The sequence below is a fragment of the Tyto alba genome, unplaced genomic scaffold, assembly GCF_018691265.1.
Source record: "Tyto alba isolate M040663 unplaced genomic scaffold, T.alba_DEE_v4.0 Super-Scaffold_33, whole genome shotgun sequence".
In the NCBI taxonomy this organism is placed as follows: domain Eukaryota; kingdom Metazoa; phylum Chordata; class Aves; order Strigiformes; family Tytonidae; genus Tyto; species Tyto alba.
The window spans coordinates 8,612,975-8,631,451 of record NW_024881308.1 but is presented as its reverse complement, the minus strand read 5'-3'; the positions used below and the strand labels follow the sequence as shown (position 1 = coordinate 8,631,451).

At 38.8% G+C, this 18,477-nt stretch overlaps 1 protein-coding gene across 2 annotated transcripts in view; it reads right to left on the bottom strand.

Moving 5' to 3' along the window:
- SLC9A8 (solute carrier family 9 member A8) overlaps positions 1 to 18,110 on the bottom strand; it is a 31,365-nt gene extending 13,255 nt beyond the window's left edge. The window contains exons 1-8 of one of the 2 annotated variants that reach the window (XM_042801074.1): positions 18,013 to 18,110; positions 17,176 to 17,354; positions 12,485 to 12,565; positions 7,627 to 7,685; positions 4,054 to 4,137; positions 3,003 to 3,104; positions 2,220 to 2,254; positions 1,027 to 1,170 (exon numbers count right to left, since the gene is read on the bottom strand). In XM_042801074.1, coding sequence (XP_042657008.1) covers positions 1,027 to 1,170; positions 2,220 to 2,254; positions 3,003 to 3,104; positions 4,054 to 4,137; positions 7,627 to 7,685; positions 12,485 to 12,565; positions 17,176 to 17,354; positions 18,013 to 18,020 — 692 coding nt within the window. In that variant the 5' untranslated portion in view covers positions 18,021 to 18,110. Of the gene's footprint in view, positions 1 to 1,026; positions 1,171 to 2,219; positions 2,255 to 3,002; positions 3,105 to 4,053; positions 4,138 to 7,626; positions 7,686 to 12,484; positions 12,566 to 17,175; positions 17,355 to 18,012 lie in introns of those variants that run through there. The other variant, XM_032993624.2, reaches the window with a different exon arrangement.
- Positions 18,111 to 18,477: the final 367 nt, after the last annotated feature.

The window sequence follows — 18,477 nt, the reverse complement described above, 5'->3', positions numbered from 1 at the left end:
ATAGCTATGATAATGCCCAGTACAACTAAACAATTTTCAAACTTTGAAAAGGAAATGAAAAAACATTTTGCAGTGGTAAAAACTCAGGGCCTGAAAAAGAAAAGATAGATCATGTGATCCTCAGAGAAGAACAAATGAACAGGAAGACTTCTCATCAAATATTTATATGTGGATGAGACACAAGAAGGTCACTGAAGAAAAACAAAGAAGCTCTTAGGAGGAAAGGGGGGAAATCTCCAAGTTTCAGGAATGTATTTCATAGAATTCCTTTCAAAGACAACATGGATTCTAACTAGTGTTGCTCTGGACTGCTGTTTGCATTCATGGTCTTCCATAAAAGAACCATGACTGTATTAAAAGCAATTAGTTCATTGAAAAATTACTCCAACTTCACCACGTTCTTAGTGTATCTATTCCTTCTATACATTCATAGTTGCATCTATTGACTTCAGCAATAACATGAAGATACATCTATACTAATTTTTACTCTTTCAGCCCCAAAGAATTATCATAGGCAAAGCGTAAGGATACTGGCTATTCTTCTTCCCTGTGACAGCCCCAACAAATAAAACTATTATATGGATGTTGATGTATCCCCTGCCCCCAAACTGAAGAGTGACTCTCGGTATAAGCCAATGATACAGGAGACACAGCTGCATATTCGGCAAGGTGAATATTTTTGAGCAAGCCTGAAAGGACACATGTTGGTTTTCTGTTGTCAGGACCCACAGAAGGGAAGAGAACTGGTAAACGTATAGACTTAGCATGAAATCGATCATCTGGGGTCAATGAGATGCAGAACTGATGTAGTGGTAATAAGACATCCATTTACTGTCTTCTGCCTGTGCAGTTTATATTATGGACTGTTTTTAACAAAGAAGCATCATAAAAAATTCAGATTTACACTAGAAATACATGATTTGTTCCAAATGGAAATGGAAGAATTACTGTATATCCGAATAGCTAATTAACAGAAAATAATGTGGCTGCTGTTTCCATAAACACATGCAGTTCAAATGCACTTACTTGGTCAAGACAATAGAGACTGCATCATTGAGAATGCTTTCTCCAAAAACCAACATGTTAAGTACAGGATCCACATTGAGGGCATTGAAAATGGCAATAGTAGCCACAGGGTCAACTGCAGATATTAAAGAGCCAAATGCAAAACTGGGAGAACATGAAACAAAAAAGAAAACTAGATGAAAGCAAAATATGTACTTAGTAAACTTATACAAACAACTAGTAACAAAGACATATTTTATAGTTTCTACACAGTGAAAAGTTATGCCCTCTTCCCATTCGTAAGAACTTCAAGTGACAGAAGGGAAGTTTTTGTTCTTCATTTACTGATATACCAAAGAGAAAAGCTGTTGTCCAACTGGAAGACATGCTGGAGAAATATGTATCTCCCAGCTCTCAACAACAGCATCAATGTCTTATTCCAACTAAACAAGAAAAAATCAGAGGAATGGGAAACAAGACAACTTTACAGACACAGCCCAAACCATGTAGCATACATGCTACCTGTTCAGGAGCACTAGAGAGGAACATCTAAAGGGAACTGCTAAAGCTTCATTACTTTGGAATCCAAAGATAGACAATACAGAGGCAATAGGACTGCTCAGCTGTGTAAAGTCAAACGCTGTAACCAAGTATGCAAGAATTTTGCTTTTCATGCATGTTTTACTTGCTATGTTTCTTGCTTGCCAACCAATTTATGTATGGATTTTAACAGATAACTACTGTCTTGGCTATACAATAGACAAACAAACAAAAATCCAAAATAAATGAGGAATGAACTTTATTTAACAGTAGGGTGGTATGCCATGAAAAAACTGATGAGATCCTTTGCCAAGTTACTGAAAAATCTACATTATTGATACTGAAAAACTCATTCTGTCTTTTAAGAGAAGATTTGGACAAGGAAGTTACGCCCTTATCACAGTTTACATACTTTAACATTAAAGGTTGGTTAAAAAACCCAGTATCTTTCCTGTCTAGAAAAATCACTGAGCAGAGAATAATACTTGGAAATAAGGGTGTAATAAATAGGGTTTAGAAGTGTTTGATCTATTTATTAGTTTCATACACCAGGTTGAATCTAAGTAATCTAAACAATAACCAGAAGAGCTGGTCAACTACAGTGCATTTCCCATATACAGTTATCCTGAAGAATGCTTCATTTCATATACTACACCATTACCCCAAGAGCTTACCTGTCTGTCATGTTGAGTTTATAAATTACATCAGCCTGAAAGAATAGGTAAAACATTAAAAAAAAAAAAAATCACAATCAACTGTGGTTTTCTGCTGTTTTTAAAAACGAAATTATTCATCAAACAGTTCATAAAACTATTCACCAAAATTCGTAACTCATCATGAAAAAAATCCCAGTAGGGATGTTACTCAGTCTAACAGTGCTCTCCAAGAGTAATCTACTGCTACAATTCTGGTAACCCAAAATCAGGGAAGACCAGATGAAACTGGAACAGACAGAAGTGAGTAGAATAACTAAGGCATTCAAAGGAATGGAAATCTCAGAGGCAAAGGGGAAAGAGGATTGCTTGGCCTACCAGAATGAAGTCTAAGAGAAAATATAATTATCTATGTCTACAGCTAACAAATGGGGAAACACCAAAGCAGAGAAGCAAAAAAAAAAAAAAAAAAAAAAAAGCAACCCCAAACTGTTGACAGAAGAACAAATAAGTTTAATAATGGAAATCAGAAGATGGCTCTAGAGAAGACAGGTTCTGGAACAGCGCTCCAGTATTAAGATCAAGTGAAAAAAGAACAGTAAAACTCAAATCAAATCTTAATTGCTTTTAACATGGAGCTTCCTATATCTATGAAAAGGGTTATATAACATCGCCTCTGTGATAGCAGAGAACTGGAGTTTGTGGCCCAGGAATTCACTTTCACTGTGTTTGTCTGCTCTTGAAAAATGGACTTTCAAAGAGCAAACTGGATAAACGTCAGTGCTTCTAAGCAGTTATTCTTACCTGGCCCAGGAAATAAATTCCTCCACCTACAATGAAAGCTGATATTGCAGTGCCAAATACAGAAAATAGAGTGATGGAACCAATGTTCTGAAAAAAATTACCCTGGAACACAATAATAAAGTAAGTTAGTGAAAATTATCTGAGGAAAAGATCATGTTTGAGTTTGCATATAAATTAGATTCTGATTCACAACTGAGTTTCTGAGAATAAAGCTTTATTAGTTTGATTCCAGGTACCCCAGGACATACACCCACACCATCTGCCTGAAGAGCCTGCTCTCTTGAGAACAGAAAATCCCTGTGATACCCAGGACAGGATGTCAGCCTGGTACCCCAACAACAAGCCAATCCTCAGACAAACAAATGGATATTCACCAGCACTTCTGACACATTCCCCACCTGACAGAATTGTACATTAATTTATCTATTGTAGACAGGGCATGTGACAAAGGCTTGTAAACTTCCCAGTTGCTAGTCCATTTCCTAGGTTGTGATTTTTTATTAAAATATCTTCAGTGTTGGTACCAATTCATGACATTTCTATTGCCTACTGCTCACTCCCTCTCCTTCAGCACAGCTCAAGTAGAAAGGCAGCACACAGGGAAGACTAGAACCACTTCAGCCAGGACTAGTGCTGTGAGAAATGTCCATGGAAACACAAGCTCCCAGGCAAAGGGTGAAAACCCTTGTAGACATTTTCCTCTTCTTTAGCTATGGAGTGACCCCATCTTTCCCACTTCTGATCCTACTCCTTCCCATTTTGCCTCCTTGTCATCAGCCCTTGTACAGCTCTGATGAGGTAGGAAACCTCTCCAACCAAGGAAAACAACCTCTGTGCAGTACCTGACACCTTGCCACACTCAGTTAACAGCAACAAGCTACATTCCCTGCATTCTGGGTTGAAGGGGCTTAGATTTTGCATGCTCAATTCCTTCATGATTAATATGATGGAATTTAATGCAATTATTCTAAACTCAATGAAGATAACTAAAAGTAGAATGTATTCCAATCAAAACCTCAACATGTAAAATAAGTGTCTGGCAGGGGCTAACCTTGTGCAATGAATATCCAGATTCAAATATAATAGGTGGAAGCAAAAGCAGAAAAAACATATTTGGACGAAACATTTCTTCTTCCTGCAAAAACAAAATTAAGTATCATTTCAAGGATATCATAATTATTGAAATAACCTAAAATCTTTCAAGAGGGAAATTATTTTAAAAAGCCCCACCAAAATGTTGGAAAATTAAAGTGGCATTAATCCTCTCCTTTCTTATCACAAAATAAAAGACTGAAGAATACTAAACTACTCCAGGGCTGCTACTTCTATGGGATTTTTTTAATCCAGTGATAGTAATATAGGCATTACTTACTTTAAACTACTCTCCAAAGAAGCTGCCCAGCAAACAGGTTATTTATGGCAAAGGAAAAGTCTTTCTGCTCCCACAAAAAGTATTCCCATTTTATCTCACAGTCTCAAAACCTATAAGGACTGTCTAGGAACTAGTTTGAATATCATCTAAGTTAACCCTGGCCAAGTACAGTTTCACTAGAAAACTCATCACCCGACAAGGAGAAATCAGATAATCATCTTAGCACACTTGCAAGTGAACTGGCTTAACATATATACCACTATTAAGAGTCAGAGGCTTGATTCTTCTTGGCAAATGTAATTCATGCCTGTAATTTAATGGTACTATTCTGATGATTCCTTTTTAGCATCAGAGTGATATAAATGAAACCTACTATGAAGAAAGATGTTATTTTTTGGTGACCGTACTCTTTTGTCACCTATCTCATCACTTGGTTAACACTGCTTTACAGAGTTGTACCCCCAAACTGGCACCCTGTTTTCTTCTGATGGCAAACTAAGCACAGAAGGCAAATTAATCATGGCTGAATATGTCTCTCTCTCTTTACCCACCAGGCTCCCTCTCCTGGTCCCCTCAGTTATGAATACATCAGAACTTGTCACCTTTGTAAGCAACAATTAATTTGCTTAAATCCAGGTTAAACAGCTGATTGACTGTTCTGTTAAAACACTAGCTTTCAAAAATTATGCACTCATCTCTTTAAAGTCTCATTCCTTTCTGTACCAGTGATAATCACCTTAAAGGATTCGGGGAACTTAGAAAGTAAAACTCATCCTTTATACTGAAATACTCTAGTCCATTATTCTGCATGCACAATTCTGTGTATCGATGGCTAACACTACTTAGTATCTGTCAATACAGTAACTTTGCTAGAACAAAAAACCACTGACCTGATTAATTACACTGTTTAAAAGCCCCTGAAAGCAGAGCTGGACAAGGAGGTGAGAAATAATGAAGAGGAAGGACTGCATTTGTGCTGCATTGAAGCAGAAACCAGGGAAGTAAAACATGAGGACTGTAATTATCAGCCATGCTAGCCAGCAAGAACCACCAGCAAGTACAAGGTCTACTGAAGACTCAGCAAGGCATGATTGCAAGAAATTACATTACGAAGTTGTTAGGGCAGGGATATGATCCAAGATTTGCTTTGTACAAGGATATGGCCTGCAATTAAATATTCTATTTTTTTTCCATATCAGATAAAAATTATCTAGTAAATTTAAAACCATTTAAAAACATTTTATAAAGTACATAATAATTATTGATTAGAACATTTCACATCTGAAATTATGACAGTGTATGTTAAAACCTAAGCTTTAATATAGTGAAAGTAACTTAAATAAGCAAATAATAATGTGGTATCTGTGACCTTTTATTTTAGCTGATAACATGAGCAACTGGACACAGAATCCCCGGTGCCTCCCAAGATTTGATCAATGCTTACCAGAAATAAACCAATTAATTCACTGGCTATGATCAGTATTTCCTGTGTTTATGGAATCAGTGCTCAAATCAGAGCATACTTTAAGCTTTCTTTTTCCTTCCTACATATATGACCTTCTTCAGATTATTTTATTTGACCAACAAGAAGCTATTTAAAAATGCTGACTTTGTGGTTGTTTAACTGACTTTCAATTTTAAGTCAAATCCAGTTGACACAAATCAGGAATGAAACCCCACTAACTAGTGTACCACCCACTGTTTCTAATAAATAAATGTGTAAAAATTAAATATCACAACATGATTCTTGAACTATGTAATTGCTTACATGAATGTACATAGAATTGCTGTAGTTAGTTGACATAAAAGAAATATAATATGTAATTAAAAAGCTACATCTGATTGAAAATCCATGCATTTTAACGTATCTTCCTTTAGGGAAACAACTGCCAAGAAATATTAAGCTGCAAGCTAGGATTAAAATGCACTACTCAGTCCAAGATTTTCAGCTGGCTAATACAAATCCTGTTTAAACTGTCAATTCAAATCAATGTGATTTCAATCAGTTCACTGATATAGTCCTAATAAACAGTTTGAGCCTATGAAACAAAATCACAGTTTAAATACTACAAGAATTTAAATTAAAGAAGAAATAGTGAGGAGTTCATTGCTTTGATGATGTGGATAAACTACAGAAGGCCAAATCCTTGCTTCACTGTTGACTTCACTTCTTGGAGACACTTCTGCCAGGATTCTCCCTCCCTGAGGAAGCCTCAGTAACTTCACAAATGCACAGGTAACACCTCATAGCATCACACACTAATTCAGTTTGGAGGGGACCTCTGGGGGTGTCTGATCCAAACCACGATTAAAGCAGGGCCAACTCAGAGCAACTTAAGCTGCTCAGGGCTTTATCCAGACAAGTTTTGAGTATCTCTGTGGATGGACATTCCCACAGTCTCTCTGGTCACATGTTCCTATGTTTGGTTGCCATCGCTGTTAACATGTTCTTCCTAATACCTAAGTCTGTAAAGCACTGGGCACTAGGACAAGGACAACCTTGTGCACAGAAGCTTTGCATGTACTTTCTGAAGGAAATAAAGCTCAAATCATGTTTCCATTGTCTCAGCCAGCGTGAAAAATGCTGCTGCTTCAGGCACACTGGTTTTGGCAGTCTTTCCACAAGAAGCCGTGGAGTACCCAAGAAACCTGCCATGCTGAATGGATTGCTTTGTGAACTATCTGTTCTTAGCCCCACAATACTTGTTGCAGTTTTAAGTCTAAGTAAATAAAATAAGTAAACAGTGAATTTTAGCACAGCTATTCTGAAGAAGTGCTCCTTTTTACCTCTGTGAAATCTATGTTAACATCTGCTGGTAAAACATGGGACTTTACAACCTACCAAAACACATTTTTTTTTTTCTATGAAAACACCTACAAAGTTAACTCCAAAAGGAGGAAGATAACTAAATACAGTCAAAAAGTATACAAGACAAGTAACCCAGTTGCTGTTTTTTACTGTAACTGATCCCAAAAATGTCCAGTGCAGCCTTCTACAATGTATCTAATAGGAACAGATGTGGTACTGTAAAAAGGATTATTCAGGGGAAAAAAGTACTGTGTAAAAAATGTTCAGCATGATTGGGACCTCAAATTGGTTGTATTATCATTAAAACAACCCAAACTTTGGCATCAAGTATAATGTACATAAGTTTTTTGAAATTATATCTAAAGAAACTAATATTACAAGCAGTCTTATTTTAAACATTTAAGGATTGTCCTACAATTAAAAATTAATTGCTTCAAATATACCTTCCAGTTGGCCAGCTTTTGAGCCTCTATGATTTTTATAAAAGCTCCCATAAGTATACCTAGGAGAGAATGAGATAACATTCTGAAATATTCACAAAACACATCACTGTTGCCATTAACTGTTTATCAACTCTCAGTCAACAAAGTTTTAGAAGTTAAAACAAGGCAAAACATAAAGCAGCAAGTCTTTCATTCCTAAATCACAAAAACACAAAGTGGTTTTGGGTCCAATATATGACAGTTTCAAATATGTCACATAATTACATAGCTTCCCTACACAAAAGATTGTCACTTGGGATATCCAAATAGCAAACACTCATATTGAATGCTGTGTTCATTGGTTCATAAAGTTAACTGGTTTAACAACTCAAAAACACTTCTCATCTAAGCTGCATTCAAATAAAATTCTACCTTTCTTGCTAAAGAATCAGGAAGTTATGAGTTACATATCTATGTGATAGCACTAAGCATTCATGTCACTTCAATGCTATTTGCAAAGTTAACACAGTTTAAATGAAACCATTCTTCTTCACAGAAGTGAAATTCATCTCAATGAAATAAGCAACAAATTCTGATCAGGGTGGAGACACCATCAGAACTATTTCCCAAATGAATTACACATCTTTTAAGTCATGTAGAAATACTAATTTGAGTATAAAAGACTTTTATCAAGGGTGCTGCAAACTCAATGGTTATAGGTTATTGTGCTCTTTCTTCCTTTACATGTTCAAACAGATAAGACAGAAAACTCCAAACTAATAAGATTTCTTCTGGAAGTCATGAAGGTAGTTCATGAACTGTCATTTAGTTGGATACTAGATCTGTGTTTCCGCATTGCTGTGTTTTATTATTTGCAGAATGGAGACTTCATAGTCAAACACTGGGATGCAGAAATTAAATACACTGAATGAAAGGTAAAAAGTGGCTGAGAAGCTTAAAGTATGCTTTCCTGTAACTCATGTGTTTTTATTCTCTCCTGCTGTAGCTATCAAAAGAGTCTTACAAATAGCATCACATGGATTACTCCTGATGGATGTGTCATACACACAAAGCCATGAGGCTTAAGCCTTCTTTCATACAAAAATATGTGAAGGCATTGGACCCAGAGGATAGAAATAATTGTTCCATGAAGTGGTTTATATGGAAAGGAAGGGCAAAACATTAATGAAGGAACATCAAAGATATGCGGTTCTTTGAAGGAGGACAGAATGCAGATACAGCCACTCACATGCCATATAAACACAGGTCTCAGTATTAACAGTCAGGCTTTCCATTCTGGGATAGAAGCTGTGTCAGAAGCCAAACCGAGAACATTTCTAATTTTTGCAAAGCATCAGCATTGTATTCAACTGGTACAGGCAGTACTGGTGTCATTTAACAAGAAGTTTATGTGGGGGAATAAACAAACCACAACAACCAGAGCCTATACATCTGAAGGTACAAAGTTTGGGAAGTGTACTTCCAGAACAAACTTTTATGAGTATTTTATGAACGAATATCGAGAGCCTTTACATAAAACTATGTTTAGAGGGGATTTAAAAGAAAACAGAATCCCTTAACTCACTTTCTGAGGTGGAAGGGCTCCAGCACAATCTGTGAAATTGGACCCCTGTGAGTAGGCCAACCATGGCATGTGGGCGACAAGCTGGGCATCCCTATCCTGTGAGCTCAAGAGGCTTACATAAAAGTCTGGTCTCAATCTCTTTTTTAGAGGAAGAGTTAATCACAATCTGACCCTAACGACAGTGTCACAGACAGACAAGGTCCTTTCACAATATCAAAAGTTAAATGAGCAACAATATAAATGTAAAGCAACAGCAGAGGTTAAGGGAAAAGGATGAGCCTGATCATACAACTTACACCTTTATATAGCACAAGTTACTTCTAGCTGCATATTATACACAACAGTACTACCAAACTAAGATTATACTAAGCAAAGTCATGAAACAGAGCTGCACAAAATAATGCGTTACCACAAGGATTTAATAGCAGCAGAATCAAACTCTGACACTGGTTTTTAAAACCTGTCCCACACATCTTTACTAATTACTCTTCTTTTATTACTGTATTAATGAATGCAGTATTTGTTCAGCTGGTTCCATCAGATGGTAGATCAGTTTTGTCAAGGGGCTAACATCTGGAAAGCTAAATCTGTAAGAGTTCTTATTCTTCTGAAAATGTTACAGGAATTTTCTTATTACAACTGACCTTTATTTTTCCTGAGAACATGTTAGAACTCAGTAACAAATCAAAGAGAAAAACTTCTCCGGCAACTATTTTTACCAACAAAATTCCAGTAACTTTTAAGGATGAAGATCAAAATCCAGCCTTAGAGAATGCACTTCTGCTCTGTCCACCAGGAGTGTAACATGCCCTTGAAATTGTAATATAAAAGCTTGAGAAGCTTAGACAATGGGAGGAAAAACAGTCATGAAAATCATACTTATCTCCTCCGCTGCCATTTTTATTAGCCTTCAGTAACTGCCTTAGAACATTTGCTTAATTTACAAGTCAAAATAGGATACACCTCACTTCTGGCACTGCTAGCAAAACTGGATACTTGAAACTCAAGCTGTGCTCTTGCAGCTGTGTAGATCATTACCAGTAACAGAGGTTCACTGACCAGCAATTAGCTGGCAATTCCAATGATTATACAGATGCCGCGTCCTGTCAACAGAGCTGACAGTATTTAAATATGACTGAGTCAATATACTAAATAAATAAGGATTAAGTGACCCAGGACATTTGTTAGATGGGTTGTTACTGGTTATAACACTCTTTTGACCTGGTGGAATTGCATTTGATGGCATTACCTTGTCTGGTTTGGGAGACAGACTACAGCTACACTGTGGTTCACACTGAAAACTGAACTGTGCACATTTCCTATATGCCCTCTATGTGAAAATACAAGAGATGCAATGCTGATCCTTCTTACCAATCTTCAGTAGCAGCTGCAGCCCCAGCACAAAAACTTACCAGTTTAAAGAACAAGCTTTTGATGGGACTAACAGGATCACAGAACATACCATCATAGCTAACATCCTTGTCCTGTTGCTGAGATGCCAAGAAGAAATTGGAAGAGAAGAATGACTGTGCCTCTGCATGCAAGGTTGCCTAACATCTAAGCTGAGCACTGCCCAGTAGTTGGCTTGGGCAGAATATAAGGAATGATAGTAAAGAAAATCCAGAACTATGCCAACAAGGGCAATCAATATACTGCTGCATTTTAAATTGGGGATTATGCTTAAATGTAGATTAGCTATTTAATAACAATGGTAACCCTTTCACCTGGATTTTTGTGTACAAAGAAGGATACTGAAAGGATAATAATGTTCTTTGTTGAACCTTTCAAGACACTGGAAGATATACTACACAAGACATCCCACCTATCCACAGCAATAATCTAAGAAGGGAAGAAAAGAGAAGTGTGTCAATAGCAAATCAAACACTGCATGGTTTCTATGGAGATGACAAAGTAAATCAGGATGATCTGCAGCAGCTCTGATCCTTCTATGACATACTGTGGTAGACAGAAACATAAATGCACGAAAGTCTGACAGATGCTGCTCCTATAAAGATGAGATGTGTGTGCAATGCCCAGGAAATTCATACCAGCACTACAACAGATTTCTCAGAGGTCTGTTTTTCAGCTGTGCAGAAAAATCAAAACTCACATATGACTTTGCAAGTGAATGTCTCTTTAAGCTTCAACACCTTCTACTATGCTAGTAATGTGACGTGGTCTGCATCAGAGTTACCTAAAAATTCAGGGAGCCACACCTATAGGAAAATGTTTTTCTTTCTGCTAAGTAACAGCTCTAAGATCTTCTCAATCTAGCATCCAAGATGCAAGAAGATTCCTGTTTTCCAGAAAGCATGAGGTACTGACAAGCACTAGAAAGTTTATTTCTTCCCATTACAAAATTGTGTGAAAATATAGGTGAGAGATGAGAGAAGGTACCAGAAAGTACAGCAGGCAAAGCCCAGGAGAAAGACAAAAATCCACTTGCTCAACAAGTATTTCACCTGTCCACACTACATCAGGATTACAGCTAAGCATCTTTATCTTTTTGTTGTATTTCTAGAATCGCTGTCAGTGAAACTGTCACTAGTAACAGAAGCAAAAATACCGCAGATTCTCATAAACAAGTTACAGAAACAGTTGAAAAACTGTTGCTGGGATTACTTAGACCGGGTTCTTTAAACATTATGTTAGACAGTTTGTACAGAAAATAATAAATGTATTTAGCCTGTTTTCCTCCTCATTTGTACATTTATAAATCAGGAGCAACAGCATACAAATAAACTAAATTACCCTAATAAAAATACAGGCTTAGGAATCCTCCAAATTTAAGTGAAATTAAGCACTTGATCTTCATTAAGGGTGGCAATCTTGCAGCTCAAGTCATAGGAAGAGCTCTTGTCATGGTACTACAGGAGTAGTTAGGTATCTGGCAGTCCAGGCAAATTTTCAGGATACAATTACAGTCCCCAGCTAGATTAAAATCATATATACAGATATAATTTTAACAAAACTAATACAAACACATGTACAACATCAAAGGGAAGAGTCTTGCTGCCAAGGTGCGCTGCAGTATCTTGACCTACAGGGCAGATGCAAAAATAGAGGAAGCTGCCAAAGCACTTATGTAGTGACATCGTTATAGTGCCTATATGTGTCATTTTACTAGGCCAGTCTCTGCACATACACTGATTTCTTCCATTAATTTAATTCTATGAACTGGTTGTTGCATCTTTCTAGTGACAGTTAACACACAACAGAGCATTATTTCAATACAGACTATTGAGAGTTCCTGAATTAACACAAATTCAATATAAAAATGTCATGGTTACTCACCTAAAGAAACAACAGCCACACTCTCTGGTAAAAAATGAAGTCGGTATTTTATCAGTAAATGCACCAATATGATGCAGATAGCTGTGAAGGAAAAAAAACAAAAACAAAACCAAACAAAACTGTAGATTTTGAAGTGTTAGAAGAGAATAAAATATACTTTTAAGTAGTATTTCTAAAACATCTCTAAATCATCTTCTCCTAGTGGTTTAGTAGAAATCCACTAATGCAAGTAACCAAATTTTAGTTCAAACCTAATTCTCATTGAAGTATGTAAATGGACCCACAAATGACACAAAATAACTAAAGCAAATTTTACTACTTAAAATTATCTTCTAAAAATACCAGTATTACTACTTTTAGAGCCTGATTCAGCTTACAAGAAAAACTTCTCTGAGCAGTAGCTGCAAAAAATGTCATACAGAATACACTGTTTTAATAAAGCTTCTTGTAAACATTTTGTATTTTTAAAATAAAACATACACCTACACATGACCTCAATTAAAATTTCAAAGCTACACCCTTCCACATCTGAGTCCCTCTGAGCAGATGGGCTTTATTCAAATGGATAATTACAAAATCAGAAAAATTACATTGGAAGGGGTCTCTTGAGGTCATCTAATACAACTTCCTGCTCAAAGCAGGGCTAACTTCAAAGTCAAAGAAGGCTGCCGAAGGCCTTGTCCAGTCAAGTTGAAAGATAAATAAGTTATAAACTCTCTCAACCCCAGTTCCAGTCCTTAAATCTCATGGTGAAGAATTTTCTCCTCTCCAGTTCACATTTCTCTGTTGCAAGTTGTGACTGGTACTTATTCTTCTTTTGTGCACCCCAGAAGAGTAATCTATAACTCCCATTCAGTGGGACTATGAGGTTGAAGAATGGGAAACCATTTAAATATCCTGGTTCTCATAACAAGCCTCAGCCAAATTCTTACCCAAATCAGCAAGAGACATTTACTGCTGAGCATTGCTGAACATTAAACCAGTAAGGGGAAAGGACCAGTGTAGAAAAACACAAAAGAGATTTGACTTGAAGTTAAAAAAAAATTAGAATATAAATCTGATGCAACATTCACTTACTGTTTTTAAAAATTCTATTTTGTACTGTAGTAACATATTTCACCCAGTAGGGAGACAGTCTATGTCTCAGAAGAAAAATGAAGGTTACAGTAATACAAAAATGCCATCATAGCCTCTGTGCCAATGGTAAAGGTAAATTACAAAGGATCTACAGCAGATCTGAGTAAGACCTGTGGATATGGTTGGAAGACACCACTTGATTAGAACTACTGCAGATAGGAAACTTATCTATAAGAATCAAATAATGCTGGATTATTACATTCCTAACAATTTTGATCTGAACATTCCCTGCATTGGAAGCACCACAATTCTCCCATTTTAATTTAACTCAACAAAAAGTCAACCAAAGGAACAGCATCTGCCCTGCATGTAGGTAATACATGTATTTTGCTCTATTTGATAACAAAACACTCTGCAGTGGCCTGGCATATAAGCAATATTGCTGCTGACATTTTGTCAGAAAGCAACTGAAGCTCACTCAGAGTCAACAGCATTTTATACACTGGAATCAAATTGTGGCCTGTTAATCACATCAGAGACTGTTTTAAACTGTGCATTTGGCAAACCTAGTCATAACTGCAATGGAATTCCATTCTCCTTACTCTGTACCTTGTGTCTGTGACTCTCACCCTACTGCGGTGTGGGCAGCGCAGTGCCAGGCCACAATATAACAGCACACATTTTGAACTCAGGAATGAACTAACTTCTCAGAACTGCTCTTAGTGATTTGGTTTAACAGCTCCTTCTGGTTAACTAATAACCAAAGAGCCACTTGCAGATGGTTCAGAAGAGTGCTATTTACAGCCTGAAAAGGTGCAAAATGTTCTACAAGTAGTTCTGAGCACTGGCACAGTTTGCTGGACCACACCACCTGTGAACGACTGGGGTCTACAACACAATCTGCATTTACTATAGTGTCATAAAAAAGAAGTACAAACTTCATAAATATAATTTTTCATCATCCTACTCTCCAATATGGTGCTAAGGAATGCATATCACACTGACACCTGCATTCTCCTACTTGTTATCTTGTACACCCAGTTCATACAAAACATGGTGAGCATTTCATTGACGTGCATATGAATAGATGGATGGGCTTACGAACTAAGAAAGGGCTCATGAAAAACTATATTATTTGCTCAATTACTGGCATGTAATTTGTTCAGGGCCAAAGCTACAGGTTAGGTGTAATGAGCAGGGATGGCTCCATTCATGATGATTGTCAGGGCTCCCTGCCCCACATATTTAGTCTACTTCCACTCCACCAATCTTTATGATGTTAATCAATCAGTTCTTAAAGCACCTGAGTTTACAGTACAATACTTCAATGATGACTCAAACTGGTGTTTACTTTAAAATGCTGTACTAGAAACTGCATTAGTTCAGAAGGTGACTAACAAGCAACTCAGACATTTGGCCGCCAAGTACCAGACAACGGGAGCAATAGCTTTATCATGTGTCCAAAACAAAGTTTTTATTCATCTGTCAATCAGTATTATTGTGTTTCGTATCAATTTCCTGCCTGTTAAACATGAAAAATATGCATCCAGCAAAGACATCTAGGATTACTGTATTAAAAGCATTCTATACTGCTCTTTGGGATAGATCCATAAATGCATCTGAACATTATGGATTTCCAGCAAACTCCAGTGCAAGCAAAAACATGCTTTCTATTTAGCAGATCTAATCTCCAGCTCCTTTCTACCAGCTTTTAACTACTTTAGCAATAAAACAAAAAAGCAACCACAGTCTAAGAACTGACTCCCACTCCCATAAATATTATGGCAGCCTGGTATATTCTTTGGCCATTGGTCACCCATTCCTTGTGTAAGACTACTTGCTCAGTTTGTATCTGGCTGCATATCACCTGCTCCAAGCACTTGCATATATCAGGAGTGTAACAATCAAGCAACAGGCTGGAAAAAGCAGTGTTCTGAACAGGCTAAAAGGACATGTGTGTCCCCTTAAGGAAGAGCACAGTAAAGGCATATAACATAACAGAAGAGAATTCATGGATCACATGAACATGGCAGAATAGAGGTATGACTTTGAAAGTGAAGTGCTGTTTGAACAGATAAACAAGCCATAGAAATCTGGGGTCAGAGACTAACTCGTGCAACTTCAGGACCTTTAAATTTGGGGCTTGGCTTTGACACAACACAGCTCAGAACAGATTTGCTTCCGGGTCTATTCTGGTTTAGAACATTTTAAAGGCCATTTTACAGCTCACAATATCCAGATTTAACAGTATGGTATATACATTAATTTTCACCCTTCCTACACTCTTAAACCAGAGCTTATGAATAGGAATAACTATGAACAATGAGCTTTTATACTGGCTTTACTTTGTTCAGGGAACTCCCCTGTCCCGAGGGTGATGCTTTTAAGATCCGTTATCAGACTGGCATAAATAGGCTGGAACACAGCCAAAAAAAATCATAACTCTGTTCTTAAGTACCCGGAGTACAATTTTACCATGAACGGCCCTTTTAAAATCCATGAGACACATACTCAGAAATTTTATTTTAATCTTGGAAGCCTTCTGATCTACTGCATTTTACTTTGGTCTTTCTTTTGTTTCTGTTCAAATTCTAATATGCCATTGACCTCTGGAAAAACATTAATGCTATTTGAAGACAAATAAATACTTTAAAAATAAGAAGCAGCTTTCTACTTTTTGATGCACTTAATAGTTATTTATAAGAGACAAAATTTTATTTTTTTTAAACCCAAATGATTTGCTTAAGTTTCTCCATTGCTGTCAACTCCATACCTATTATTTTCTCCATTTGTTACTGGAAAAAATAACCACTTAGAAGACTAGGTGACCTGTCTATCACATGAAAGTCTCTCAGTGTAGCTTGCTTTGGAGGAACCAAGCATGCAAACACACAAAGGAAAACAGATAAGCCCTTAACCCTCCATGAAAGTTTTGTTATTGTTACAGTTTTGACTACAGCATTGCTCTAAGCAGATGATGAGAGATAACTATTAAAGAAAGGTAACAACCCAGACTTACAGAAAAGTTGGGCATGCATCTGCCATTCAGAATGCCTATATATGTACAATAATGTCAATATAATTATGGCAATCTGCATGTTATTATTGCACTCTTGCAGGAATGTAAGAAAGTAAGGAGAGTCAGAAAAATAGATATTGAACTTCAGAACTTGTGCATGGAAATATGACTGCGTCCCATTGGCTTATATAACAAAATATCTGAGGGCTGTCCATAAGTGCTAAAAGTAGTTAAAGTGACATTTATCTAGTACACTGTCCTCAGAGACAGGTGCAAGCACCATAGAGTATTCTGACAATGTCTTTGTCATACATGAACACATGCCACATGCTTGTTAAAGGCAAAGACAGTTAAAGATGTTGTTTGCACTTTAAGACCATGGTGAAGAGGTTTGCAATGGTCCTCAGCTTTCCATAGGTTTGGAAAGTTCAGGCAGTTATATACCCAACTTTCTAAATCCCTGTGCCTGTACAATATTCCACTTCAGAGAGAAAAAAACAGAGAGGAAATTAAATGCTATGATTTCAAAAGTCAGCCTATGTCTTCAGATACAGAGTACAATTAATAGACATTAAAAGACTTTCAGTTCATTCACCTAAAACAAGAAGACTAAAAAAAATCGTCATGCCACTAGATTGCTCCTCTTGCTGTGCTTGGACCCCAGTCTGAACTGGAAGGATGGGTTTAGCAGGTGTAGGTACCACCAGTTTGGTTGTAGCAGCCAGTGTAGTGTGGAGGGTAACATTGATGACTTCCTGGGTGGCATTTGCAAACCTGTGAGGATAATATAAAAGGTGATTATACTAGATGGGAGCAGCACGATAAAGACAGCCTACTAAAAACATGCACACATAAAACAATCACCAGATCATACTGAATTTGTACTAGTAACCAACACATTAAGGTGGCTTTTTAAAAGCGGTCTCCAATCGCAAATACTGGAAGTTCAGATTGAAGGAGCTGATCATTGCTGAGTTCCTTCATGCACTGCATGCACCACGTATTCTGCACTGCAGCTTGGGATGCAGATAAAGGCCTGGCCCAGAGCAAATGAGCTAGCCCACTCAGCCTGTCGAGGGTGCCAAACCTGCCGTGCCAGACCGAGGGCACCCGCAGGGGCTGCGGCACCGCACTCGCTAGCTTCTGCAGCCCTCCCTGCCGCGCAGGGCCGGCCTCCCGCTCCCGCGGGCGGAGGCGAGGCAGCCCAGAGGTGGGTACAGCCCGGCGGGCCGCCCCGCAGGCGCCGAGCGGAGAGGCGACACCGAGGGGCCGGGGGTGCTGCGCCCCGCAAGCCCCGCTGAGGGGAGAGGCAGCGCCATCGGGCACATGGCGGTGAGGCCCTGCCCCGGAGCCGACGCTGTGCCGCCAGGGAGGCCCAGGGAAGGAAAGCAAAGTGGGCCGCCCACCCGGGCCCGGCCACCACCGCACTCACTCCGCCATCTTGCCGGCCGCCGGCACGCAGCCACTTCCGGGCCTCCCAGGAGACGCTCTAGCAGGCGCGCCCGCTGTCTCTATGATAGGTCCAGGGGCGGGCCGCAGGGGCGGGAGCGCGCATGCGTGCACGGCGGCCTACGGGAAGGCGCGTGATGGAGGCAGCAGGTGTCACGTGGGGGCGGGGCCCGCCCGTTGCGCGGCGGCGCGGCGGCGGCGGCGTTGCGCGCCGGTGCCGTGGTGTGACGTCACCCGGGGGGGGACGGGACTTCAGCTGCCGTGGCCCGGCGGCTCCGCAGCCCTCCGGCGCCTGGCATCTCGCCCTTCGGCTGCCATTGCCGGTGGCTCCTTCAGCTTTGGCCGCCGTTGCCCGGCGGCAACTTGACCCTCAGCCGCCGTCGCCCAGCAGCTCCTTGTCCCTCAACTGTCATTGCCAGGTGGCTCCTCCCTCAGCTGCCACCACCGA